This window comes from Poecilia reticulata, linkage group LG6 (assembly GCF_000633615.1).
Source record: "Poecilia reticulata strain Guanapo linkage group LG6, Guppy_female_1.0+MT, whole genome shotgun sequence".
NCBI lineage: Eukaryota > Metazoa > Chordata > Actinopteri > Cyprinodontiformes > Poeciliidae > Poecilia > Poecilia reticulata.
The window spans coordinates 30,068,033-30,094,977 of record NC_024336.1 but is presented as its reverse complement, the minus strand read 5'-3'; the positions used below and the strand labels follow the sequence as shown (position 1 = coordinate 30,094,977).

The 26,945-nt window shown below is 39.7% G+C and overlaps 2 protein-coding genes across 2 annotated transcripts in view; one reads left to right on the top strand and one right to left on the bottom strand.

The window, feature by feature from the left end:
* sf3b3 (splicing factor 3b, subunit 3) overlaps window positions 1–21,204 on the bottom strand; it is a 26,916-nt gene extending 5,712 nt beyond the window's left edge. The window contains exons 1-23 of the mRNA XM_008412567.2: window positions 20,888–21,204; window positions 19,390–19,510; window positions 19,054–19,209; window positions 18,060–18,230; window positions 17,287–17,459; window positions 16,941–17,082; window positions 16,128–16,240; window positions 15,634–15,771; window positions 15,326–15,429; window positions 15,073–15,238; window positions 14,892–14,987; window positions 13,332–13,404; window positions 12,328–12,479; window positions 11,958–12,113; window positions 10,479–10,634; window positions 9,697–9,840; window positions 9,200–9,322; window positions 8,930–9,084; window positions 8,098–8,272; window positions 7,102–7,307; window positions 6,859–7,015; window positions 4,018–4,143; window positions 1,806–2,018 (exon numbers count right to left, since the gene is read on the bottom strand). Of these exons, the coding sequence (XP_008410789.1) occupies window positions 1,806–2,018; window positions 4,018–4,143; window positions 6,859–7,015; window positions 7,102–7,307; window positions 8,098–8,272; window positions 8,930–9,084; window positions 9,200–9,322; window positions 9,697–9,840; window positions 10,479–10,634; window positions 11,958–12,113; window positions 12,328–12,479; window positions 13,332–13,404; window positions 14,892–14,987; window positions 15,073–15,238; window positions 15,326–15,429; window positions 15,634–15,771; window positions 16,128–16,240; window positions 16,941–17,082; window positions 17,287–17,459; window positions 18,060–18,230; window positions 19,054–19,209; window positions 19,390–19,459 (3,165 nt within the window). The 5' untranslated portion in view covers window positions 19,460–19,510; window positions 20,888–21,204. The remainder of the gene's footprint in view (window positions 1–1,805; window positions 2,019–4,017; window positions 4,144–6,858; window positions 7,016–7,101; window positions 7,308–8,097; window positions 8,273–8,929; window positions 9,085–9,199; window positions 9,323–9,696; window positions 9,841–10,478; window positions 10,635–11,957; window positions 12,114–12,327; window positions 12,480–13,331; window positions 13,405–14,891; window positions 14,988–15,072; window positions 15,239–15,325; window positions 15,430–15,633; window positions 15,772–16,127; window positions 16,241–16,940; window positions 17,083–17,286; window positions 17,460–18,059; window positions 18,231–19,053; window positions 19,210–19,389; window positions 19,511–20,887) is intronic.
* LOC108166352 (uncharacterized) overlaps window positions 19,653–26,945 on the top strand; it is a 26,519-nt gene continuing 19,226 nt past the window's right edge. Inside the window, exons 1-2 of the mRNA XM_017305179.1 lie at window positions 19,653–19,697; window positions 22,795–23,233. Coding sequence (XP_017160668.1) covers window positions 19,653–19,697; window positions 22,795–23,233 — 484 coding nt within the window. The remainder of the gene's footprint in view (window positions 19,698–22,794; window positions 23,234–26,945) is intronic.

Below are 26,945 nucleotides of genomic sequence, written 5' to 3'. Positions count from 1 at the left end.
TTTTTGGTGAATTAAAAAAAACGTTTTTGGTGAATAAAGTGGAGTAGACTAGCTACTTGTCAGATGACGGAAAACATTGAACGTATCGTTTCTGCTTCAGCTCGGAGTCGCGGTTTAAGCAGAGAGGTAATGAAATACAACAGACACTGACAGGCCTCTGCGTCTGCCTTTCTCTGAAGAACTACTGAGGGGAGGAGACAGCCAGGTGAGGAGAAACTGTTCTTATCTATCGATTCACTATTTTTATCATACAGACGTTAGGCTGTTGTTGTTGTGCTATTAGCTAGCTGCTAGCTAACGGATTGCTAGCAAAGCAAGATAACTAAAAGCTTCTTCCCTGTATCGTTAATGATATCAGTCATTCTTCAGTATCGCTTATGCAATAAGGGCACATCACCCGTCCAAAACTTATCATCTCCATAATGGATATATGTCCGATCTTCTAATTTCCTTTGCTGCATAACGTACATTTCATTTATTCTAGCGTTAGATAAATGTGTCTTGAAGGAGAATAACACTTAAATAACAGTCCAACAAGGATATTCATTTAGAATTAAAAATAACTCACCCTGAATTACCAGGATAGATATAATGAATGTAATAAAAGTTTGTCATAATGAAGGGAAAAAAACTCAACCCAGACTCTAAGTTTAGGGTCTGGTTCACAGAGTATGAAGTTAATTTTGTTTCCCAATTATTCAATGGGGGGAAAAACTAACCTCAGTTAAGTAAAATAAAACTGTAATCAAAACTTTTGGAATCGTAATGATTCCTTTTTTAAAAAACAAATTGTCTTGTTTAAAAAAACCTTCTAATTAAATACAAATTTTTGTCTTGTGAACATAAAAAGTTATTTACCAAACATAAACTTTTATTTTCACACATCATAAATCTTTTATTGCAATTTTGGGTCCTGCTCAAGACGTCATGTGAGAATCACAAGCAAAACTTTGAGTCACAAACAAAACCTTAGAATATTAAGAAAAGTTTTCTGACATGCACAAATAAGTTTGTTTTGCAAAAAAAAAAAAGTCACTTCATGAAACGAATGTGATTTAAATGTTTAAAAAAGTTTTTTAAGCAAAACTCAGTAGCTTTTCTCATGGTGACATTAACAATTAAATATTTGCTTTTGTTTTTTTTTTTTTCTGCAGTTCCATGTTAAAGTTTGATGCAGCTCTGCTTTCCTGAATGGACCGTCTTCATCTCCACTGCAGCAAACAGGCAGATCTTTTTATAGATTACAGTCACTAAAAGGTTGCATTGAGCCCTTGTTTATATTTTTAATAGTGTAATTCTGTAAAGACAAAATATGTCTGGTTGTCCAGCTCTGATTTACATATCTTGCTAAATTGCGGGTTTGAATATTGTAATACTTTCCTATAACAAAATAGACCTGCAAAAAGAAATTACTAATAAAATATCTTACATATGCATAGTTGTACGCTCTATATAGAGATTCTCCTCAGCGTTGATTGTATATCTCACAATTTTGTAATTTACCATTATTTATTAAACTTTGAAAGCTGAGAGGCTTTGTTAATATTCTGTCCTAAAATACTGTTGGATGTGCCTTTTTTTTTTTTGAGCACCTGCCCCTTTAGTGGTCTCTGCACGGCCCTGCCAACGTGGTTAGCTGAAACGAATGCTACAAAGCTGCAGCAACAGCTTAATTAATGAGAATTATTTCAAAGCATTGTGTTCATATAATCAGCTGTTTGCTTCAGGAAAGAGGAGAAAAAAAAGAAACAAGAGGAAGAGAAGAAGAGCCTCCTGTTCCAACATGTCCGTATCGTTGCACTTACGATGCTGATGTTGCCAAACTTGTCGGCAGAAGCCATGGTGTCGTAGTCGAGCAGACAGGCCGTCGTCACCCAGCGGGGGTACGTATCGTCGGCGAAGATGATCAGTTGGTTCTCGTTGCGCCGGTACCGGACCCAGAACAGGCTCTCCTGGACGTCGGACACGATGACGCGCTGGCCGATGGTGTAGATGCCCGTCACCAGGTTGGGAACGTGCTGCAGGACGAAGCAAGAGCAAAAATGTAATTATGCAGATGGTGGGACTTCCAGCATTCATGAGGGCTCAATGTGAACAAAATGCATCTTGATTGGATAAAAATGGCGGCTTGTGTGCATCCTGAAATATTCGCAAACACACTGAAGAAAATTTGCACTTTTTGACAGCAGTTTAAACTTCAACTCCAACAAAGTTCATGTACAGAACTCAGACTCTGCAGACTGAAGCTACCAACACTTTAATCTGCTGTAAACTGAGTGAAGTGTAAAACTAAGTGGTATGAAACCAGTTTTGGTTCTGTTGCCACAAGTTTCCAAAATTCGAGTTTTAATATATTTTTATGTTGTTCTACTGAGGATACTATGCTGCATATTAGGGACATTTTAATTAGATTAGACCTTTATTCCTCTTTTTCTCAAATGGAATAATCAGTTTATAGTAGTTTAATCTACTTCATGTTGTCAGATAGGTTCTATATTATTGATTTTTGAATTTAGATTTGTAAACTGAACTTTGTGATTAATCATAATTAATGCTTTAATAAAGCATCTACAACATTTTATATCAACTCAGAATTGAAGATTTACAGACCTAAACTGAAAAATAAATACATTTACAAGGCGGAAATGCTTTCCACAGCATTGATCAAACTACTAATCACTTCAATCTATTGTGCAGAGAAACACGCAGGGGAAAACATGACCAAAGCGCCTTAATGATCAGCTAGGACGAACATTTCAAAGTAAGTGTGTTTTTTAATCTCTTATTTCGGCAGCAGCTTTGAAATTAATGTAAAAGCTGAGTTATTATTCAGAGCTGATTTGGACATTTCTCCAGAAACCGTATCAGGGCGGAGGGGATCGGCGTGAATCAGAACTTTTTTCATCTGATGTGACTGATGAGTCGACGTATTTCAGAGCCGCTTTTGGCACCAGCAGTCTTCTCACAGACAAATCAATTAGTCGTGGGCGAGCTGAGAGGCAGCTGCACAGAGAGACGCCTCGACGTCTCAACCAAGGCCTCCGGGTTCCACCTCCGACGCGCTTTCAGTCGGTGGGAGGCATCAGAGAAAACCGTAAATTACTGATTTCATCAGGACTGTAAGGAATGAACGTACAGCTGTGGTCAGAAGTTTCCATCCACATTTCATGTTCAACAACGTAACATTCATTTTGGTCTTTTAAGGATTTACTTCACTCGTTCTTGTTCCAGGTGGGAACGATCAAGCAACACACACCTGCTGTGGTTTTTATAAACAATCAGAGGGAAAAAGGTTTGGATTTACTAAAGTTGGACATGGAGTTAAAACTAAAGGCTCAAAAACTCACAGCCTGTAAAACAAGAAAGGTCACAACTTCATCTGCTTCCCTTCTGACTCTGACAAGCAAATCACCGAGCAAGAGAAGAAATCAGTGGAGACGCACCGATCCAGTATTAATATCTGTATCAGTCCTGATATTGGAAAAAATTCTAGATTGTGTGAAAATGAGTCCGATCCATAAGGGCGGATCTATTAAATCTAACTCTACATTTAGTGCTCTGAGCGAAGTCATGCTTTACTAACTTTACGTTATATTTTGAATTCCTAATTGCCCTTTCAGAACCATCTGAAAGATGATTTGTTGCAGTTTATTTATACCACCTGTTGCTTTTGTCAGTTTCTTTACCGTTAATTTTCTATTGGCTGTTAAACTCCTAACTGCAGTGACAAATTAAAAGTTATTTTTACATTTTTCACCAAACTTGTGACACTATTGGTGTATTTAAGTGTGAGGTACTGGCCCACTGTTATTAGATAAACTTGTAATTCAGTAAATGTATGTTTGTGTTTAAAAATAAAACACTTTCATTTAGCTGTTTTTTCTGTACCTGCCGATACTAAAGAAGTGGATCGGTGCGTCTCCACTAATCAGACCACATGACCTTCTTCCACAGAACCAGCTGAGGCTTAAAGCTCAGGACATTTTTATTTATTTTACAGGAAACCGTTTCTTTTACCTTGTTCTCACACTTGCGCAGCAGCTTCTTCTTGCCCATGTCGTAGATTCTCAGCAGTTTTCCGACTCCGACCAGGATGCGTCCCTGGAACGGTGCGATGGCGAGCGGCACGTCCTCCACCGGAGTCTGGAAACACAGAGTTCAGGGAGAATCAGCACAGGAGGACTGATACGAGTTCCTTTGTGTCATATGTCCAGATTTAAACATTTATTGGTTTGTCTAAAGTGTTTTTTATTCCTGCTAAGTATTTTGTCATCTCCACATCAGGCTGAAATGAGCTAGCTTTTCTTTCTGAGGCGACTCTCATCCAGAACGTTTACAGATCTGCTCCACCTCACACACACAGGAGTGAAAGATTCCCAGATCGGGATTTAGGAAGTCTGAGCTACTGGAGACCTGCCGCTGGTCTGAACTCACTGATCCCTCAATAACATTTGGAACAAAGTTTGGTGTTAATGAAACCAACTGATCGACTGCAGTTTTCAACAGGAGTCACAGATATACTCTACTTATTCAACTGAGCATGCTCAGAGAATTTTGATCAAGTTTCTAGTGCAAATATCTTAGTGCACTTGAATGAAGACAAAATTAACTCATAATGCAGAACAAGTTTTAATAAAAGGTTAAAAATATGCACCAACAGATTTTCTCACAGGAAACTTCCCAGATGTGATGTTTGCGTGCAAAAAAACCCCCAAAATAATAAAGTTGATGACAGGGAATCAGAGAAGGGAATCAAGAACCTGTCCTGTAAAGAAATAAAGTAAAAATGCTGCAGAGTGGAAAAATCTGAAACACCTGGATCTTTCTCCTCAGGTTTCGTTCAGCACCAGCAGACCGGAAGCTATTTGCTTTGCTAGACCACAAATATCCATGAGAGTCTGCCGAGGCGTCTGTCACCACGTTTCATCCAACGACTTATTTCAGCTCAGAGTTTTCTGGATGAAAAGTCCAAACTGGATCTGTGTGATCGGGCGGAGCGACCGTGGGATCCGGCGAAGTGGTTGGGAAAGTCCTGCAGCTCCGTGAAAAGAAGCGGCTGATGCGGCTCTGAAATACGCCGACTCATCAGTCACGTCAGGTGACAAAAGTGCTGTTTCACGCTGATCCCCTCCGCCCTGATCCGGTTTCTGGGGAAATGCCCAAATCAGTCGGGATGCTGCGGGATTCTCTGCCACCATTAAAGGGGCAGTGTTATGTAAAACTGACTTTTTTGAGCTTTTTATGTCATGTTATTCCCTTGTCAAAAACATACCTAAAATGTTGCCATAATTTTTTCATGCATGTTTGAGAAATCCTTTAATCTCCATGGCAACCATTCAGCTGTGGGAAATGCCTGGCTGGACGTAGCTCCGCCTCCTCCTCTGAGCTGCAGCTTTCAAGTTTCTAACTCGCAGAGCAGCCCTCCCTGCTACTCCCCCAGTCAGCTCCTTCAGACTAGCCGGCAGCAATTAGCAAACACCTGATGGATCTGCACATCAGCTAATTTTATACAAGCTTCTCCTCAGTGAAACGCTGTTAGAGGAGCCATGTTGTGATGACTTCCTGAAGCCAGAGTTTCACAAAGAGCAGGAGTTTCTTAAAGAGACAGAGGCCCAATTTCAAGGAATTAATTTCCTAAGTCACATTTCTTTTAAGTCATATTTAACATATTTATTGTATTTTATAACAATTGAAGGCAACAAGTTACTCGACTGTAGGGCTGTATGTAGTAAACAATTATTATAGTAATCGAGTAATCAATTATTCAGATGGTTAATCAAGTAATCAAATAAAAATTGTGTCATTCTGTAGTATATATTTAAGGTCCAATGTAAAAGAAAAAATGGCAGTAAAATATTTTGTCCTTTTTTAAAGAAAACATTTAATCACCCTGCTAACAGCACTTCGCATCCATTAACAGCTGATTGGTAGAAGTGACAGCGGTGCTCACAGATCTGTAGCTATAAGCAATAAATCAATTAATCACATGATAAATTAAAACTATTAAAATCATTAAAAGCTCAATAATTTCCATTTGCATGATTTATAGCTTTTCTTTCTTCTCTTTCTACCAAAAACTGGATGATAAAAGTCCACAGCCTGATGATTTGGTCTCAACTCGTCGATTTTATTTACAAAGATTAAAGATATTTAATTTTATTTATTTCTGAAGCTGCTGCCCCCGCGACCCGACCCCGGATAAGCGGAAGAAAATGGATGGATGGATGGAATTTTATTTGTCGTTTGTTAAGTTTATTTATTTTGGATATTTAAAATGTCTTCCAGTTCCTGTGTTAAATGTTGATAAGTTTATTGATCTTTGAGAATGTGTTCTTACATTATTATTATATTACTTGAAAATGGTCTCAAATCAACAGTATTATCATTTATCGCAATAAATTCTGGAACAATTTGTTGTCCAGCAGAATCTATTACTGTAACAGGCCTAGTTGTGCAACACAAATAATCATCCAGGTGCAACACATTTGAATAATCAAGGTACTCGAATCATTCGATGGATCGTTACAGCTCTAATTGATTGTGCTATAAATGCCACTATGAAACTGGAAAATACGTAACACTGCCCCTTCAAGACTTAGATGGGAGTGATTTTCCCTTTTCTTCATCCCAAAACACATCGCTCCATCTTTTCCACATGTACAGCTAGCAGACATGATCGGCCTGATGACAGCTGCATCAGAAGCAGCTGCTGCGGACTCGAGGTGACCGGGTCAAACATCAGGAGAGGGGAGCAATTTAACCACATGGCAGGAGATTTGTCATCACAGGCAGAGGGAAGGAATCCCAGATGGAGAGCTAAATTATGGAGGTGAGCACATTCCCAGTTATCAAACCCACCTTGTGCACAAACTCCAGCTTCTCCCCTTCGGCGGTGAGGCGATACGTGTAGATGAAACCACCGCCTGCAGATCTGGGGTTGAGGATCATGTCTCTGGCGACTCCCACCAGGACGTACCAATCATCGCCGGTGTTGGGGAAGCGGCACACGGCCACACTGGGAAAGGGGAAGAAGAAGAAAACCAGTGAGAAGGATTCTGGCGGGTGAGGAAAGTGAGACGGGATGCGTTCCATCCTGCTCACCTGAAGGCAGCTTCGTTCTGCTCCAGCTGCACCTGATCCAGAGTGGAACCCTGGATGGGGTTAACCAGTCGCACCAGTGAAGCCCACTGACCCGCTCCAGCTTTGGGCGCGCCGAAAATGGCTTCAGGGAGGTTCTCGTTCAGGAACGCCGCCGCCATCTCGGCAGCCAGCTCTCGCTCATCCTCACCGGCCGCCTCCACCATCTCCTGCAGGGGAACCAGAGGATTACAGCGATCCGACAAAAACTTCCAGACCAAACATCCGTCAAACCTCCTCACTTTTAACCACATAACAGAAAATGTTACCAGAGATTTTTACAAACCTGACATACAATGATTGTTTTTTTCTGGCTGATTGTCAATTACAGATTTTTAAAAAGTCTGATTTGCTGATTCTGATTTCGGCCAGTACCAATTTCTTTTGTCTGACATTTTGCTAAATATATCAAGAAAATTGTTGAGTTTGTAACACTGGGTGACTATGAACTTGCAGGTTCGATTCCCAGCCTGGTGACATTTGCCGCATGTCTTCCCCTTCTCTCATGGCCCTCTTTCCTGTTGAACTACTTTCAAATAAAGGATCAAATAAAGGATTTTATTGGCCACTAGAGCCAACAAAACCTTTTAAAAAAAAAAAAGGGATCTGGAATAAAAAAAACCCTAAAAAACAGAACGTTGTGTTTTTGCTCCTCACTTGGTTCACTTGATGGCAGAGAGGTGAGGACTGCGGTCAGAAATAAAAGACTTGACTTGGACTCGCTTCAGTAACTGTTTTTATCTCGTGTTTTATAGAGAAACACGAGATAAAATCATGAGCCAGTGAATTTTTATGTGATGTTTATAACTCCTAACAATTTGTTCATGTTAGCTGCAGCTTCACAGTCATGACCACATGACTTGGTCATTATTATAATCGAAGTAGGAAACACAAAGTTACAAAAACAAATCCTAAAGAAGTCAACAGTCGAGTCTTAAATAAGTGGGAAACTCATCGCACCTCAGCCATCTGCTGCTTCCTCTGAGCTTTGGTCGTCTCGGTGTAGGCGTTGTGGTCGGTCTCTATCAGGATGAGGTTGTTGGTTTCCGGGTGGATTACAAACTTCCGGGGCGTGTACTGCAGAGGGAACGCCACCTGGTTGAAGACGGCCCCCAGTTTCTCCAGAGCCAAAATCCTGCAGGGAGAAAGATGAAATTTTTAACTGGTTAGATTTACCTCAGCATGAACCAATCAATAATAATAATAAAAACAATCTGTTCATTGTTACATTATTTAGTGATGGAAATGCATTCAGACTTTGTACTCAGATTTTATCTTCTTATCATAATAAAGTTCAGAGAAATAATAAAAATGTGTTTTCACTTAGCCAGAAAGTAAATTAATCAATTTTAGAAATTCTGTATTAATCGGAAAGGTTAAAAAACAATTCAAGGTTTTCCTGTCTAACCAGATGTTACATTGATAAAACTATTAAAAAAATGCTTTATGGCTAACATGAAACTCAGAATGCTATCGAAATGTAAGCAGAACATGGATGCTAACCTGTTTAGCATAAGAGCCTAAAACACCTTAAAATGTAAACACCATTTATTTTGTTGTTTTGGAAAAAGTAAAAACAAACAATGACGTCTTTCTAAGCTTTTCGTAAAAATAACCACTGCACAAGGTGGGAGGTTTAGAGGAAAATGTTTTCATATCAAATATTTTTGCATTTTTTTGCGTGACAATAGTCAGAGTCTTAGCAGCCACAGAAATGAAAAGTTTCAATAAGATCCACAACAAGTCCAAATGATTTAGCATTTGATGGGTTGCTGGTAAACCTGAATCCTACCTCAGAGTGTTGGTGGAGATGGCCACGATGCCTTCAGGGCATTGCTCTGAGGCAAAGCCGGACGCGTACTCCAGCGTCTCATAAGAGAGCGGCGTCAGATGGAAGCGGGACTGATAGGAATAGCTGAGCCACGAGCGGCTGGACATGGCCAGAACCTGCCAGGAAGACCAAAACAGCTCACTTTTCCACAGAGATTAAAAAAAACATTTTTAGCAAAACATTCACATATTTCAGCTCAATGTTTCGTGGTGACAAATAAAAGTGACATACGGCCTCCTGTCCCTGCATTCGGACTCTGAACAGCTTGACCGGACGGGACCCCAGGTACCGGGTTCTGGTATCCGACAGGTCACCGGTAACCGGGTCCAACACGGTCCTGAGCAGAACACCGTTCTACAGGAAAGAACATAAAAAACATTTAAACAAATGATCAGTCACCACGTTATTCAGATTCAAAGCACAAAACATAAGATTCAACATGTCTGCTGAGAATTCTGTAAAAAAAAAAGGAAAAAAAGAAAACGCATTAAAAATAAAAATAATTCAATTCATTTTGGCTCAATTACTGCTTTGAGAGTTGTTTCAGCAAATGGCCTTTTTTCTTTTTTGAGTCTGTATGCTCTCCAGTTAATGATCAAATCGATTACATAATTAGTTGACGATTACTTAAATAATTGATTCTTTTGTTTTATCCCTAATTAAGGGTCTTGACAGAACAATGTCTGCTGGGTTTCCATCCTGGATGTGGATAAATTAAGAAGGAATACCTGCAGGCCGATGTTGAGGTAGAGGAAGCCGATGGTTCCTTTATCTCCGATTTCATCCTGTTTCTCGACGCCTCCCATCTCGACGATGCACAGGCTTTCCGGCTGAGCAGGAAGTGCCTGCATGCTCAGCGGCTGCAGACAGTCCTGAGGTGGTGAAGGTTTACACGTTAGGACAAATAAAACTGAGGGGGAAAAAATGGCTGCAGTTTACAGCAACATCTGCTCAGTTCATCTAATTATTTTTCAAGTCAAATATGATGTTCTGCATCCAACTGTCAAACTTCAAACCAGGCCAGTTCCAGAAAATCTAAAAAGTTCATGGAATGACAAAAACTTCTCTCTGGAATTGACTTGCAGTGAAATATGCAGCTGGATCGGAATAAAAGTCTTTTGATCCCTAAAGTGCTTCATTTTGGGTCGGCAGGGAAGCTTTATGCAACATAAACCCTTTTCCTGTTGGGAAGGGAGGAACTGATGAGACAGAAAAACACACTGCTGGCCTGAGAAGACAGAAAAACACAATCCATCCTGCAGGAAACTCAAGCCCAACATTTTGGAACAATTTCTGAAGGCATCCTGATGTTTGGAAAACATCAACACTTAAACTATCTGACTGAATCATTGGATCTTTCGTCTTTCATCTGCAAACCATCCTTAACCAAGAGGATAATGCATCTTAAGTCACACCTCGATGAACAGACAATAAATCAGCTTTAAACCCTCCCAGAGCGCGGAGCCACTCCACAGGATGCTTCACTCCAACCCGGGTGTTTGTGTCGTACCGACGGGTCCAGGGAGATGATCCGGACCGTGTTGTCCACCAGGCCCACAGCCAGGAAGCGGGAGCGCTGCTCGCCAGGCGGGACGTTGGCCAGGCTCATGCAGACCACGTCTGCAGACATCTCCTTCCGCTCCGTGTATTCGTTCAGCTGGCCCGACTGCAGACGAAGCAGAGGCGCGTTATGAGCCGCGAACGCAGGAAAAACAGCAGGGGGTCAGCTACGCCCACTGACAAACAAAGACAACTGGGCCTGCAAGTAACGATTATTTTGGTAATCAATTATTCTGATGATTAATCAGACTAAAAAAAAATATTGGCACATTCAGCAGATTTTTCAATTAACCACTTAACCCTTTATATACAAAATTAGAAATAAATTAAAAGATGCAAATAAATTATTTTCTCAAATAATAAACATTTTATTGCCCAAAATGAAACAACACAGCATTTCTTTAATAAATGCTTCATCACTGGTAGAAAAGGATTCATCTGCAGCTAAAAGATTCTTCTGATAACGTTTGAGAAGTTCAGCTCCTCCTGCTAGACTCATCAATAAAGCACAGGGCTGATCTGTTGATTAGTATTTGGGTGAACCGATTAATACATTTGCAAAATTTGAACCAGACGAAGCTAAAACTGCATCTTGAGTCGTTCTGACAAGAATGATTTTTTGTATGTTAAATGAAAACATGCATTATATTTTTGTGTAGTTTTGGACTAATTAGAGTGTATACTCCAGTTAACAATTACTAAATTAGCTGATTATTTCAACAATAGATTCATCATGATTAATCTGATTAATAGTTTCAGCTCTAAAGACAAAATTCCTCTTTCTGGAAGTTAGTCTGTATATTATTATATACCAGATGTTTCAGACTGCAGTGTTTTTAAATAACTGATTATTTTAAGGCAGGTGGTTCATTTCTGCTGACACCATCCTGGTTGGACAAATGCAAATAAAGACATTTCTAATGTTTGGATGAGGACAAGTAGTTATAAATTCACTCAGATTGTGACATGGACTTCAGAAACAGGAAGCAGCACCATATATGGGCGTAACATGGTGAGGAATGAAGGCTTTCTGAATGTATTATATACCCAAAAGATGCTGGAGTTTTTCATTCCCCAGGACAGTGTTGGAGTAGATTAACTTTCTTATTGCTAATCAAACAGTCATGAAACAGATTGTCTTGGTTTTACATTATTTAGACATGTTAGTGGGAATAAAACCTGGTTTTAGTTCATCTAAATCTTAAATCTTTCGGTCCAGGACTGTTTGGACTTTCTCGGTACACAGCTATACGTCTAGCAGCCGTCGCCTCACAACAGCATCATCATCCTTCAGATCAGGTTCAGTCCTTATTTTTCTGTCAGAATTCTTAAAATGCTAAATCTGGGCATTAAAGAATAATTGATCCATAACCTTAGACAGTGTTAGTGCTGAATAAATTGTAAAAATAGAACGTTTCCATTTTCTTACCGGGTCCATCTCGAAGTAGACGAGTTCTCCTCCGGTCAGAGCGATGACAACCTGCCGCTGGTTCACGGCGCAGCGGACGATGGTTTTTTTCCCAGGAGTTTTCCACTCGTTCACACGTTTGTCCGCTCGGATGTGACGAATGCCGTCCGGGTAAACCTGCACGAGGCAGGAAGCGAGAAAAACACAAGATGAAACACTTCCAAACTCCTCACACCACCATCCCTGAACGCGTCAGGGAAGAAACAGGCCCATTGCAACAGTTTCCACTCTTCTACACACTGCAGAAACTGGTTACTGTAGACAGAAGGTCAGAGGTCAAGGGGTAAAAGTATCCTCATGCTGTGTCTGCAGGTGTCCAGTGAACACCCACCTGCACGAGGGCGTCTTCGCCCAGCAGGGAGCAGGACAGAGTGGGCGTCGTTCCCAGAAACCCGGAGTCTGTCACTTCCTCCACGGTTTCTCCGATGGACAGAACCAGCGTGGCGTTGACGAAAGACACGATGATGTAAGCGTCGAACTCATCTGCGCAGCAGAGGAAGATCAAAAACCTGCAGCTTAAACAGCCTCAGTCCTTCTTCATTTAAAACGACAGTTTTGTCTCATTTGTGGCCACCAGGGGTCACTGTTGGCAAGGAAAATCAAGCACTTTTCTAACATTTTCAACTAAGTTTTCAATCTTTTCCATCACCACTTTGGAGACAAAAACAATACAAATGAACTAAAATAGAAAGCTTAAATTCACTATTTATTACTGTTAATAATATGTAATGATAGTTTTCAACATTCTAAGTAAATCTAAAGTAAAACAAGATGTTATACTTTACGTTTCTATACATCTGACTGGTCTGAGAAAGTTGCTTAAAAAAAATCTAATTTATTAAATGAAGATTATTTTGGTCATTCTAACTGACCTGAAACAAGAGAAATTTGGTCCAATTTAACTTCAGACTGTAAGAAAAAATGTGTCTCTTTTTATTATCTTTAAACATTTTGTTCCATCATAACGTTTTCCACATTTAGGCTTTAAATCAAACGTTAGGTTGATGTTATTACAAACATTCTAGTTTGAATATAAAGCACTTCCCAAACCTTGAAAACATCTGATATTCAAAAATTTTCAAGGATTTCAAGCACCTGTATAAGCCCTGCGATCAGATAGAAAGAAAGAGCGATTCACAAGTCATAGAAAAGAGTTGAAGGAGCAATAAATAGAAACGAATGGAGTCGAACTGAAAACCGACACTCTAGAAAAACAATAAAACACTTGATGTGGAATGTCCTGCATTTATTTCTACCTCTAAATGTTCGTATTTGACCATAAACAGCTATAATTTCTTTATTCTTTGAGATGCATCTCTGCCGTGTGCCCGTTACCTTCCACGTGTCGGCGTACGGTCCACACGGCGTTGGGGTTACCAGGCAGCTCAGACACAGCCATCTCTGAAACCTGAACACAGGAAAATACACTCAGTTCATCCCATTTCACTTTTCCTTCACCCACTGTCCAAAACGTGACACATTAATGAGATAATAATGAGAGAGGCCAGGCACTTTGATGACCACACATTACAAGCATTTAAACTGTGAGGATAAACAGAACGACTCTGTTAAACAGCAGTGATGCAGTTTTGAATTATTTGTGTCCTCCATTACTTTGGTCTCTCTTCTGATCAAAACGATGTAAAAACGTGCTATTGATCCTAACGTGTTATTGATGGAGCGCATCAAAAATGAAAGCACCAGTTAGGAAACGTCCAGGCCTGGCTGAGCTGTGACGCTCCACAGCAGGGAGGAACTTTCTTTGGCCAAAATAACTTTTCTGACAACAGAGAAGCTTACTGCGGTTTTCTCAAACTTGTTCACAATTTGTCATGAATTGCTAACAGATCTTCATATTTTTTCTGGGTCTCTCTGAGGATGAGCAGGGAGCTGGATATGATTACAGAAATGGAGCAACAGGAGGAAATGTGCTGAACAGGAACAAGTGTGTCTCAATGCTTTGGCATCGACAGTTTTTACCAGGATGTAGAATAAAAACAAGTAACGATTACGTCATTATTTCATTGGATTGATTATTCTCACAAATAATCGGATACTTTTGTCACATTGTGCTGATTTTTCATTTAAACACAAAACTTTTTTGATACGATATTAAACGATGCAAATAACCAAATAATTCAATTCCTTTTTTAAATAAGAAAATAATCATTTTATTGCCTAAAATGCAACAATGTAGCATTTATTTAATGAATTTGAACCAGATGAATTTTTAAAAATGTGAGTTTGGGGTAAAATACAAGAGATGTTTTCATCTTAAATGCAAAACCTATTTCTTATACTTTTGCTTTCATTAGCGCTCTAAATATGTTGTTTTCAGCAAATGGTATTTTTCTGAGTCTGTATACTCCAGCTAATAATTAATCGATTACTAAATTATAGATTATGTCACTAATTGATTAATCACGATTAATTGTTTCAGTCCTAAAACAGTGGAGAACTTGACTAATTTTTGGATTAACTGGTTATTAATTGGAAAACAAAAGGTGCTTAATAGGAGATTTTTTTACAGGACTTGGACCAAGTAAAACAGACAGATTGTTCAGGGTGGAACATATTTACAGACATTATTTTTTAACCTTAAATACAAAACATATACATTTACTATTATATTGATTTAATTACTGCTCTGAGGATTTAGCCTTTGTTTGAGTCTGTATAGTTGATTACTAAATTAGTTGAGGATTATTTCAATAATTGATTGATCCGATTAAACATTTCAGCCCTAATATAAAACACTTTGCCTTCAAGCTGAAATCAGAATATTTCAAAGACTCTTCAGCTTTCATCAGAGAAGAGACATGAAAAGCTCATCAGTTCTTCAGCCGGCAGAGCGAGTGAGGGTCCGTACTGACCCGGTAGCAGGTTGGGGTTTACCTCCAGTCCGTGGCGAAGAACCCTCAGGGTGGACCTGGGGCCCCGTCCACAGGAAACGTACAGCTGAGGCGTGTCTTCATTGGCCAAATCAGCAATCTATAGCAAAAACAGATTACAGATTTATTTTCCTTCATCTTCTCCAGCAGACCTGATGAATCTGAGTGACACTAGACGGACTGACCTGACAGGACATGATGGGGGAAAGGTTCTCCTGTTCGTCCACCAGCACCAAGTTTTTGAGCGGCCGAGGCTGAAAGAAGAAGGTGTCTCCCTCCTCCAGCGGCATCGCCGAGGAGAACTCCGGCTCCTCGTCGTCGTCGCCCAAATGAGCGATTTGGTAAAGATAACTGAGGGAGTCAGAGGCAGAGTTTCATCGGTTGGGGAGATCTGACAGAAACGAAGGATGACTGAGTTAAACCAGGAGGAGAACTTACTGGTTTCCAAACTCTGAGGACACAAACAGGAAGCCGGTCTTCAGGACGCACATGGCTGTTGCCACGGGGATCGTGTCGAAGTATTTAAGCCGGATTTCAGTGACCTGGAAATAGAGATAGATGATATGAACTTAAAAGTTTAATCACAATATTTTGGGTACAGTTACGACAACAATAAAAGTGAAGATAAGAACTATTTACTTTTTTTTTTTAAGATAACTGTATGATTGTGACTGTGTGTCACAGCAATTACTGAAACATTTATTACCAGAAAACCCATCATAAAAGGAAAAAAAGCTTTTACTCACCATTTCTTCGTCGGTCTCCAGGGTGACCTTGAAGATGTCTCCCTGCTCGGTCTGAGCCAGGAAGAAGAACATGGACTTGGTTTTGTGGGTGGCTGAGCAGACAAAGATCATGCCGCGCTCAGGGTCATCCAGGTCGTTCTGTAGGATAAAAACAAACACATTAGAACAGGGGTGGACAATCTGGTCCTGGAGGGCCGGTGTCCTGCAACTCTTAGATGTCTCCCTGATCCAACACACTTGAATCCAACAGCTGAATCACCTCCTAAGGGCAGTCAGGTTCTCCAGAGTCCTGCTAACAACCTCGTTATTTGACTCCGGTGTGTTCAAGTTGAAACACATCTAAAAGTTGCAGGAGACCAGCCCTCCAGGCCTGGAGTTGCCCACCCCTGCATTAGAACCAGCTGCAGTTCTACCCAGTGGCAGCAGTTTGGCTCCTCAGAGGCAGAAGAGCCACAGGACAGCACCATAGCGTCAACGAGGTCACTAGGACTCACCCTGCGGCGGGGGATGGGACAGCGGATGTCGGGCTGATCCCCAAAGTTCTTGTAGGTGATGTAGTTTTCAGAGCAGATCAGAACGCCGCTGGGTCCGTCCGAACCGCCGGGAACTAAACAGAGAGGAAGGAGAAACAGCAACAGCTTTATTTTCACAGGAAACACGAATAAAACGGTGCCGCCGTGTTGGTTACGGTGAAATCTGTGCTGAGATCAGAGAGAGTTGAATGTTTCCCCACTTCTTATATCAGAGAAGAGACATGACAAACTCATCACATCTTCAGCACTTTGATCAGTCAATAATTGACCCACTTAATCCATCCATCAATGAAGGTAAGAAGCATTTCTCTGCCTAACTCTAATGTCAGAAAAACACTAGTTTATGACGGCCATCTTCCAATAAGCAAATTTATTTTTGTAATTCTAAATTGTGCAATTATTTGGTCAGTGGAAAGGCAGCTACCTTTACACAAGAAAAGCTTTTTTCTGCTCTCAAGCATCTTTGTGTTTTACAGGGTTTCTGCAGTTTTCACCAACTCAAGGTTAAGACTTTTTAAAACCATTATGAATGAAAATTAAAAGTTATATCGCAACAGAAATTAAACTTCGTCCAGCTGACAGGCGATACATTTGTACTTGCCTATGATAGATGCAGAAAGGCTAGCTAGCTTGTTGGGTATGTTAGCAGGGAGTTACTGGTAGCCTCAACCGTAGATGTAACAAATGTATTTATTATTTGTCTATGGCCTCAACTGTACAGTAATGTTAAACGTATAATACAGGAATCTTTGGTTACGTTTTAAACATCCATACCGGTGATGAGGAAGTTCCCATGCTCCTCCAAAGCCTCGCTGTACTTCCGGACCACGTGGTTCAGACCCAGATCCAGCTCATAAAAGGTCAGAGTCTGCTGTGTGTTTGCAGCAGCTTCTCCTGTCGGGTCGTTATCGGCTTCCTGGAAATAAAAATGCAAAGCAAAAAACATAAATAACAGGATTCCTGACGGTTGTGATTCTTTTCTAATCAACCCTGGATGTGAGATTTTTCTACGGTCAGAGAAGGTAAATGTTTCTCCAGTGACAAGTCAGAGAAGAGACATAAACTCATCACTCCAAAGCTCCAGCTGTGTGAACATACAAACTGGTTTCTGTCAGCTCACCTCATAGTCCATTTCTAAACAGGCAAACATGGGATTCTCAAAGCCAACGTCGACTCCGACCACGTGATAAACGAGCGTGTTCGCTTTGTGAGCTTCCAGAGGAGATGAGATGGTGAGCCTGGCAGCGGCGTCTCTGTTCAGGATGTAGACCAGCTTCTGCTTCTCTATCGCTCCTGGAAGAAAGAGGGGAAAAAAACACACATTACAGGGAGAAGGAGAAGGACATCCACCATTAATACATTTACAATAGATGCACTGATGCTCTTCTTTCACTTCACATACAGATGTCTGAGATTTAGTATCAGCTGATACTGAAACGATACAGAAAAATAGCTGAATTGATTTAAAATGTTTCTTTTTTTTAAACAGACATAATATTCTAAATGTATTTACTAACTCTACACCAGTACAGCTCACTTAAATACACCTGTAGCTTCACAAACTTGGTCGAACATGTAAAAAGAAAACAACTTTAATTTGTTCAGTCAGAAGTAGAGCAGCCAGACACTGGAAAAAAAACATTACTTGACTTTGGTCAAATGTAAAAATAAACTGCAACAAACCTTTTTCTAATGGCTCAAAAGGTGCAATTAAGAATTCTAAGAATAAAATAAAATAAAATAAAGCATAGAATTAGACTTAATAGAGCTGCACTTATGGATCAGGCAAAATGTCACAAAACCCAGCTTGAATTTTGCAGAATTTTTCTCCGATATCAGGACAGATACATCTCTAAACTTTACACACTGCGTGAAAAGTACACCACCACCCACCGATCATCACAGCTCTTCCTTTTGGGTCGACGGCCAGAAACTGTCCGGGAACGATGCGCCGGCAGCCGCTCTTCCCAAACGTTTCCTGGTGAACTTTCTCAAACTGGTTTTTGGACGGGTGGTACTCCAGGATGACGATGCGGCCGCTGTCGCTTCCCACAACGATGTAATCTGCAGAAACAAACACAGATCACACACTTACACACACACTGCAGCTCCTTCTCTGACTGGTGACCCAACTACATCTGTGTTGAGATCAGAGAGAGTTGAATGTTTCTCCACTTCTTATGTCAGAGAAGAGACATGACAAACTCATCACATCTTCAACACTTTGGTCAGTCAATAATTTACCCAGTGTTGTCATAGAGACCCACCACACTCTTCTGTGTGGATGGTTTTACTGAAGAAAAGAAATTCAAAGCAGCTGTTTTCAGTAATGAATTAAGTGACATAAGAAGCTGTCAGATTATTGTCTGGAAACAAGAAGGCATTTTAAAGTTATAAACTTTATATCTTTCTACTTTGGAGTAAATTCCCTCTCAAAGTTTTTTGACAGCTCTCAGTAAATTGACAGTTATCAACCTGCTTCAGTCAAAAAGCCAGGCTGCACTCCAATTTGTCACTGATGTCTAACTTATAGACATTATTAATACTTCCTCCATATCGTAAATTAAATTATTGTGTTTATGTAGTAACTCAGTTATTAACCCATTAATAGTTCAGTAAATGCCATCAGAGTTTTAAGAAAACGTGCCGTTTTGTATGCGGTATGGATGCAAAACCTCAATGAATGTTGATATTTGATAATAAACAGTCTATTCTGTCAAAATTATGAAGTTATCTAAACTGGTGTTGCAAATCAAAATGAAAAACATGTTATTAAATGAAACTACGAACTATTTAAGACACAACTTGGGATCAAATTTCTGGTTTCTTCAAGCCACAGGTAGTTTATGCTTGTTTAATTTCTGCTAGCGTTTCCATGACAACATACCTTTAGTTCCTCCTGTGAGCCTGAAGGCCATCAGGGACCTGACGATGCCAAACACTTCCATCGTGAGGAGGGTATGCACCTTTCCCGTGTTCGCATCCGGACGCAATAATTCCAGGATCTTTCCCCTGGAAACAACAATCTCCTGCATCTTGGTTCCTACCGAAACACAAACGGATTAAACTTAACCTGCGCCAAGATCCCTAAAAATCTTAAAATCACTTCTTCCACTTTAAAGAGCAAATGAGTCAAAGACGGTTTGCAGCCAAAAAGTGCTGAAAGCAGCTCAGCCAAATAACCCGACTGAACAGGAAGCAAAAACATGCAGAGGAAGCTCACCTGAGAAGTTTCCATGAATGGCATGAGTGATGCCGGTGGCCCGCTGCAGGGTGATGTTGTAGAGAAACATGGTTCCTCACGCTGTTGTCCTGTGCCGGCTAACGTAGCACTCAGCCCAGAACTACGAATAAACAGGAAGAAAAGCAGCAGTGGAAGATGTTTTATGTAGTTAGTTACAAAAACAGCAGCTTAATTATGTTTAGCCAAGAGTCCTGCTGGGAAAATAACAGAAATTAAACTGAGTAAATAAAATAAAAACGTCAATGGTTGGGGGTACTGTGGTGGCGCAGAGGCAAAGAACGACCCACGTATTGAGGCCTTGGTCCTCGTGGCGGTGGTCACAGGTTCGATTCCCAGCCTGGCGACATCTTCCACATGTCTTCTCCCTCTCTCATTAACCTGTTCCTGTCAAACTACTTTCAAATAAAGGCCACCAGAGCCAACAAAACCTTAAAAAAATGTCAATGGTTGCATAAATTTGGAGTTACTTCTAAATTACCTAATGAAACACGGACAGTTTACAAACTTTCTCAGATTTATACAATGCTAGTTGCACAGATTGTGGCCCTAATTATAAATGCTTCCCTATACATAGCTTTCCTACAGGATTAATAAACAAAAAGATAACAAAAACCACCCACATTCCATAAATCCATTAATAGAAAAGCATTAGAATAAAAACTTTAAAACTGAAATTACAACAACGTAATGGTCAAACAACATCAGTCTGTGGCATCTTCATTCAAATACAGTAAGAAAAAAAACATTTAAAAAGCTTTAAATTCTTGTTATTGGGTTATTTTGCTTGGTGGTTAATATGTTTTTTTTTTTAAAGATTCTTGAGGAAACAAAAGATTTTTCTGACCCCTTGCCTGGCATGCTATGGCCCACTGTGGGCTCCGAGCCCAACATTGAGAACCAGAACTTTCACAAACATCTGGACATCTTCATAACTCACGAAACACGTTTAAATGGTCTTTACTACAAAAAAAAAATAAAGGCAGCTGTTTCTGCAAGCGAAAAGAAATGTTACTTTTACATACTTTTAAATATGTTACTATGGAGCTTAAAAGCTACTAATTGAATTTTGCACAACGTTTGGGATTTGTAATTTGATCCAGAGTGAAGGGAACTCGTCTGAGTGACGTGGTTTTGAATCCGGCGCTGGTTCTGGACTACAACTGGCTTATTTTAGCTTCTCCTTTAGCAAACTTTCAGCTCATTGTTAATGTTTAGCTGCCCGTAACTCCACCAATAAAAAGTTAATACACATTAGCACAGACCCCTGCTTTATAATCAAACTCTGCAGATATAAACAGTGTTTTTAATAGAAACTCGGCCTGTTTGAGTCGAGTTGACCTCCATTTTTACGTTTTTCATACGAAGCGCCACTTTCTGCCAGATGCATCCGCTTCACTGAAAAACAGCTACATTCTACCTCCATACAGCATTTGCTTGGCTCCAAACAAACTAAAGATGTGCAAAATTAAATATTTACCGGGGTAGTTAATTAGATGTTTGAGATTTCAGCGGATAAAAATCATCCATTCAAAGGTTTCCCTGAAGCTTTCCGAAGCCGGGGTCCGTCTTTCCAACGGTCGCAAAAGATAGGTGGCCCTAAACAATGCCTGACGGAAGTTATTCTCTGCAGTAACGCAATGTGTCCAGCAGATGTCGACAAAAGATCATAAAGTTAAGGTACAGTAAATAGTAAAAGGAAAAAACAAGAATTGTTATTTGTTTTGGAAGAGTCCGATTAGGAACTGATCAAACCCAGCAAATAAAACACATATCATTGAAAAAATATGCAGATTTGTCTCAGTAATTTGAACTATAAAATTGTATTTGTTTCAGTACTGAAATTCAAAAATGTATATGGATTATTTACACAAAACATGATGTATTTCAATTTTTTTCTCTCTCTTAAGTTAATAGTCAAGTGAATTTTTTTGCTGAATTACTGCATCAGTGGCATGGAGACCATCAGTGACCCTTTTTTTCTTCCACTCAACTTTCCATCAATATCCTATAGCAGTAATAATTTGTGGGTGTCACTGATTATCTGCCACACATCTGTGAAATCAGCAGTTTTCCCTGTGACTGCATTTCTTTATTAATAAATCTTTATATTTGTCTAAAATTTTTAAGAAACTGAATGTTGGGTTTTCATGAGCAGTCTCAAATCATTAGCATCAAAACAAGTACTTGTGATGGATTATGAATCTGTGTAAAATATGACTTTATATTTTTGAATAGAGTAATTAGCTATTCTAATGTATTCAGATCAAGACCTATTTTACACAAAATACAATAAAACACTCAAAAGAATATACAACAAATATGATCGTTTCTTTCTAAATGAAAGTGACTTGCTATAAATTGGACAATTTTTTTAAAATAAGATATTTGTATCATTCATTTGATTTTTATTTATCTTTTACTTATATAGTTAAAACCTTATTTATTTATTGCGTAGCTGCGTTTCAGTAAAAAAAAAAACAACAAACAAACAAAAAACGATTTTCTGTATGTCTGATTTTATTTAGTTATTGGATTATTAAGACTGCTAATCAAACTGGGCTGTCCACTAATGTTTCTTCTCCAGTTCCTACAGGTCAAAGTGAAGATTTTTTTGTTTGTTTGTTTTCCTTTTTAAAAAAATAAATAAAGAATAAGATTGTTTATTTCTATTTACTCCATTTTAAGTTATATTTGTAGTTTTTATGTATATTTTAAGCAATTTACGTGCGCTAAATGTCTTTTTTTTATCCTTTTTGTAACTTTGTATGCATGTGTATAGTTTTGGCAATTGTATTTCTTGCTTATTTGTTCTGAGGCATCTCAGACTGTTTGTTCACCTTTAGTGTTTCATACTCGCAATTAACACAGTTGTGTTTCCTCAATCCTTCAAATCAAAATCACCAGTTTAAAAATATTTCTGTACGGGGTTTCCCTGGTACTATATATATTTATTTTTTATTGTAGTTTTTTTTTTTTAAAGTATTTTCGCCAAACATTCACAAATTTTTAGGTTAATCTTCGAAATTTTCTAGAAAAAAAAACATTCTTAATTTAAAAAGTTGTACAGTCACACATTTTCAACTTAAGGAGTTCATAAATGTTTTTTTTTTTTTTTTTTTTTTTAAGAAAAGTTCTGAAATTAATCCCAAAATTTCTAAGTTTTTTGGGAAGTAATTCACCCCTATTTGTGCGCATGAGACCATATTTACCTTCGATTAGCTCGTTTTCTCAATATTACCTTCTGTTTTTATCTCACATTATTATGTAAGAAAATGCTCAACAAATAAAGACTGATTGATTAATTGTGATTTTTACCATGTCGTTCGTTTCTTTGCACAACAAACAACAACAAAAAAATCTCTGCTCAGCTTTTTTTTGTGAAAGATTACAACCGGAAGTCGTGGTTTATCGCCGGTCAGTTTGACAGCCGTGGCCGCCGGTGATCATCCACGGTTTCTCCAGGACAGACTCCGACCTCGCAGCTCCTCCGGGACACGTCCGACCGGCCTCGGGGCTGACTCTGGCTCTGTGGACCCCCCGCGGTCCTCCACCTGCCCCGGCGTCCTCCTCCGCTCCGACCCGCTCCCAGTCTGCGGGGTTAGCAGCTTTTTAGCATCTGCAGGCAGCGTCTCCTCCGGCTGTTTTTACGTCTGCTCCTCTGACCAGGAGGTTTCGGCTCCGGCTCTGGAGGCTTTGGACCCGGAGAATAAACAGACGCATTTACATTCAGACGGCGTGGCTGGCTGCTGGAAGGCTGCGGAGCCTGAACGACCTGCAGCCGCAGCTGCAGCAGCAGCAGCAGATCTACTGGTGCCACACGGAGGTAGGTCGTTAAATCATGTTTTAATTAAAGAGGGGGCATGTTTGAGCTTTTATGCACACCCAGCTGGTGATGATGAAGAGCAAGTGCCTTCCTCCTCATGGAGGCCGTCAGATTTGTTTCTGTTTCTGAGGACATAAGCTCCATATTGTCCTCCTCGTGTCGCCTCACATGTGCAGAAATGAAGCCTGTCTCTTTAAAATCTCATGCGCACAGATCAGATGGTGACATTTCAAGCCTCCTCTTCATGCTCCATCCTTGCATCCCCACCCTTCCTTCCCTCTTTTTGTCCTCTCGGCCACTCATCCATCTCTCTGTGGCTCCATTGATCCGGCCGCTGGCGTTGCTAAGAGACAGCAGAGGGCTGTGAAGGGCAGAGAAATGATGGAGGACAGATTTACCTGCTCAGGGCGAGCAAATGAAGATCAGGTGTTCGTGTCTCTGTTTTCTGTGTGAGAAAACTCTTTTTTTTTTTTATGCTTTCAGAATGTTTTTATAACTCCAAACAGAAGAAAAGTTGATGGATTTTCTCTTTTAGAAACATGGGGAAACTGTTTTGATTGTTTTCAGAGTGAGAAATGTGAAGCTGGAACATCCAACTGGACGAAGAAATGGGATATAGTTAATTTACTCCGCTGCTGGAAATAAAACATTAGATTGTCCTGAGTGGAAGGTCAGAGGTGAATTATTTGACTGGATGTACTGTAATTTTAATATGCAGCAAAAAAATAAATAAATAAATGCAATAATTTTCTGCTTAGGACCAAAACAAGTGGACATTAATCAAGGAAGTTGTCTTGATGTGGGTTTCCCAACCCTCCAGATGTTTTGACCTCTGACCCTCCCTTCATCTCTGACCCTCCCTGATCTCTGACCCTCCCTGACCTCTGACCCTCCCTGACTCCATCCGGCCCTTTAACCCGTTTGGTTTGTGTTTCTGTGGATGAACCGTCTGCGACGGCGTCGCTCTGGTTCCGGCCAGCTGATCCGATTCCTTTTGTCACATTTTCATCCAGCGGGCGACTGAAGCGCAGCGGACATCAATCTGTCAGACTTCAGAGCTGTAAATCTACTCTGCGAATTTTAATTTGGCCGTTAAATAATCCAGAATCGACTCTCTAATCTGCAGCCGTCCTCACGGCGCCTTTGGAGGACTTTGATTCTGCTTCTTCCTTTCTGCCAAAGTGAAGCCGCAGAGCGCGGCTCGGCTTAAACCGACACTTTTCTGCTTCGACTTCCTGATCAGGAAAATAGAAAAGTGTTGTTTTTCTGCCTGCTCTGACTCTTGATTTATGATTTATCAGAGTTCAGGTGAGGAGATGCCAACAGAAGCACATCCATCAGCAACTCAGAGCTGCAGCAAAGAGAGAAACAGCTGATGCTTCAAGCAGCTTCATGAATTATTATCTCTGTTTAATATGTAATGTTTTACATTTTGTCCTTCCAATTCAAAGGTAAGGAACCCCGGAACACAGCATCACTGTATCCATATATATTTATTTTAGTAACCTGTCGGTGTGTACCATCCAGAACTGACATTAATTTAATTAAATTATCGATTGTAGTGTTTATTTTAATTTGTTCTGATTATTATTATTATTATTATTATTGCATTTTTTAAATTAAATATAATTTTATTTTCAATATAACTATCTCATTTGGATTTTCTGAAGTCTTTTAATGCACTTTTACTCATTAAAATAGTCACATTTTGTCAGCGACACCCCTATTTGTGTGTAACATTTAATTTTTAATTTGATCTATTTATGTAATTTAATATATTTGTTTTATTTACATTTTGATATAATTAAATTTTAATTTGCAGTCTGTATAATCCAGTTATCGATCAATCGATTACTAAATTAGTTGACAATTATTTCAATAATCGTTTCAGCCACAACGGAATTAAATTACATCCTGATATTTTAAAGCCAAAAGGAAGAGGGTGTACTTACTTCTTTTAACCTTGACTGTAGCTGTATTTGATCAGCTGCAGACCAACCGTTGCCCTCTCTGCTGGACGTCGAGCCGTCAGGTGACAAACGGACCAGAGGCCAACAGTTTGCTAATTGGATTCCTCCCTTTAAACCGAGCGCACACTCACACAAACAGGCTTTATTATCTGCCTGCTTCGTTCTCAGAAGAACCAATTTGAAATGTAAATCCGTCAGCCAGGTCCAACACCGTCCCAGCAAACTGTTTATGCAACAGATTCTTGGATTTCTGAATCAACTGATTCCTCCACGAAAGCAGAAGCCTGTGTTTGGAGAACGATTCCCAGCTGCCTGCGCTGTGTTTTTCTCTTCACCAATAACTAAAGGAAAAGCAGAGCGATAATTCTGTTACGCAGAAAAGGCTTGATTCCCACCTGGAACGCTGCAAAAACACAAAATATGATCAAGTTTCTTTTTCTCTAGTTTCTTGTGCAAATATCTTGGTGCACTTCAAATAAGAAAACTAACATGAAAGTAACTTTTCTGCAAGACGTAGCAGCTTGTTTTAAGTTAGTAATGTTGATGAAAGAGCATGTTTGTTTCACTGGCAGATTATTTCACTAATAGCAAGATTGTTTTTAATCAGTATCAAGGAATTATTGATTTACAACAAGCTGCTATATGTAGTTGAAAAATTACTTGTGAGTTAGTTTTGTTTTATTTCAATTGTACTAAGATATTTGCACAAGAAACTAGACCAGAAATACTCGGTAAGATTCTGTGTTTTTGCAGTGAAAGGTTAAAAGATGTAAAATCAGTGCAGGGTTTTTGTACGGTAGTGAAACCTGGCAGAAACTACAGATTAAGGGCTTAAAAAAATCTGTGACTTGTTTCGACTTTTCTGCCTCGAGGCAAAAGGGCCTCCAGTGAAGATGTGCATCGTGACGGAGCAACAGCAGGTTTTCATGGCAGGAATAAAGCCAAACCGCCACTGACGCGCTCACACACACACACACACACACACACACACAATCCTATCATTTTAAACTGCTTACTGTAAATGTATTTCATTTTATCACATCCACTCAAACACAAACGGCCTCCATCCAATCACTGTAAACTGCTTAGCTTCACACACATTTAACTTGGTCAAACTGGGAACCAGACACATCCTGGAAAACCAAAGAAGGTAAAGCCAGGATGGAAACTGCAAGGTCTCCTAAACCGGCTCCACTTAAGACGCTGAGCTGTTCTTCCTTTTCCTGATCAGACTTGAAACAAATGCTAAGCAGCCATCTTGAGTTTTCAGCTCTGTTGGTTCACCAAGCAGAACTTGATGAACCAACAGAGCTGAAACTAACAGTCAAATTAATCGTGACGAATGAGTTATTGAAATAATTGTCAACTAATTTAGTTATTGACAATTTAGCTACAACATAGTATATAATCAAAATTGGTGCTGAACACCTACTGGTATAGGTTGCACTTCAGGAAGTGATTTTTTTAACAGACCTTTCACTCTAATTTCAGTTTTATTGTTGAGTTTTTCTAACTCTGTTGCTGATTTTGCTTGATTGATCAGTGTAGGACTTTGGTCAGAAAGCATGCAGGACATCAGTAGATTTTAAGCTGTTTACTGATGCATTCTGGGTACAGAACAAACGTGTTGGAGAACATGAGAGGAAGAGGAACCGTCTTCACCCACTTCAAAATAAGAGCATGAATATAAACGTCTAACTACTTGAAAAATTACTAACAGTCAATAACCAAAACTTCAACAA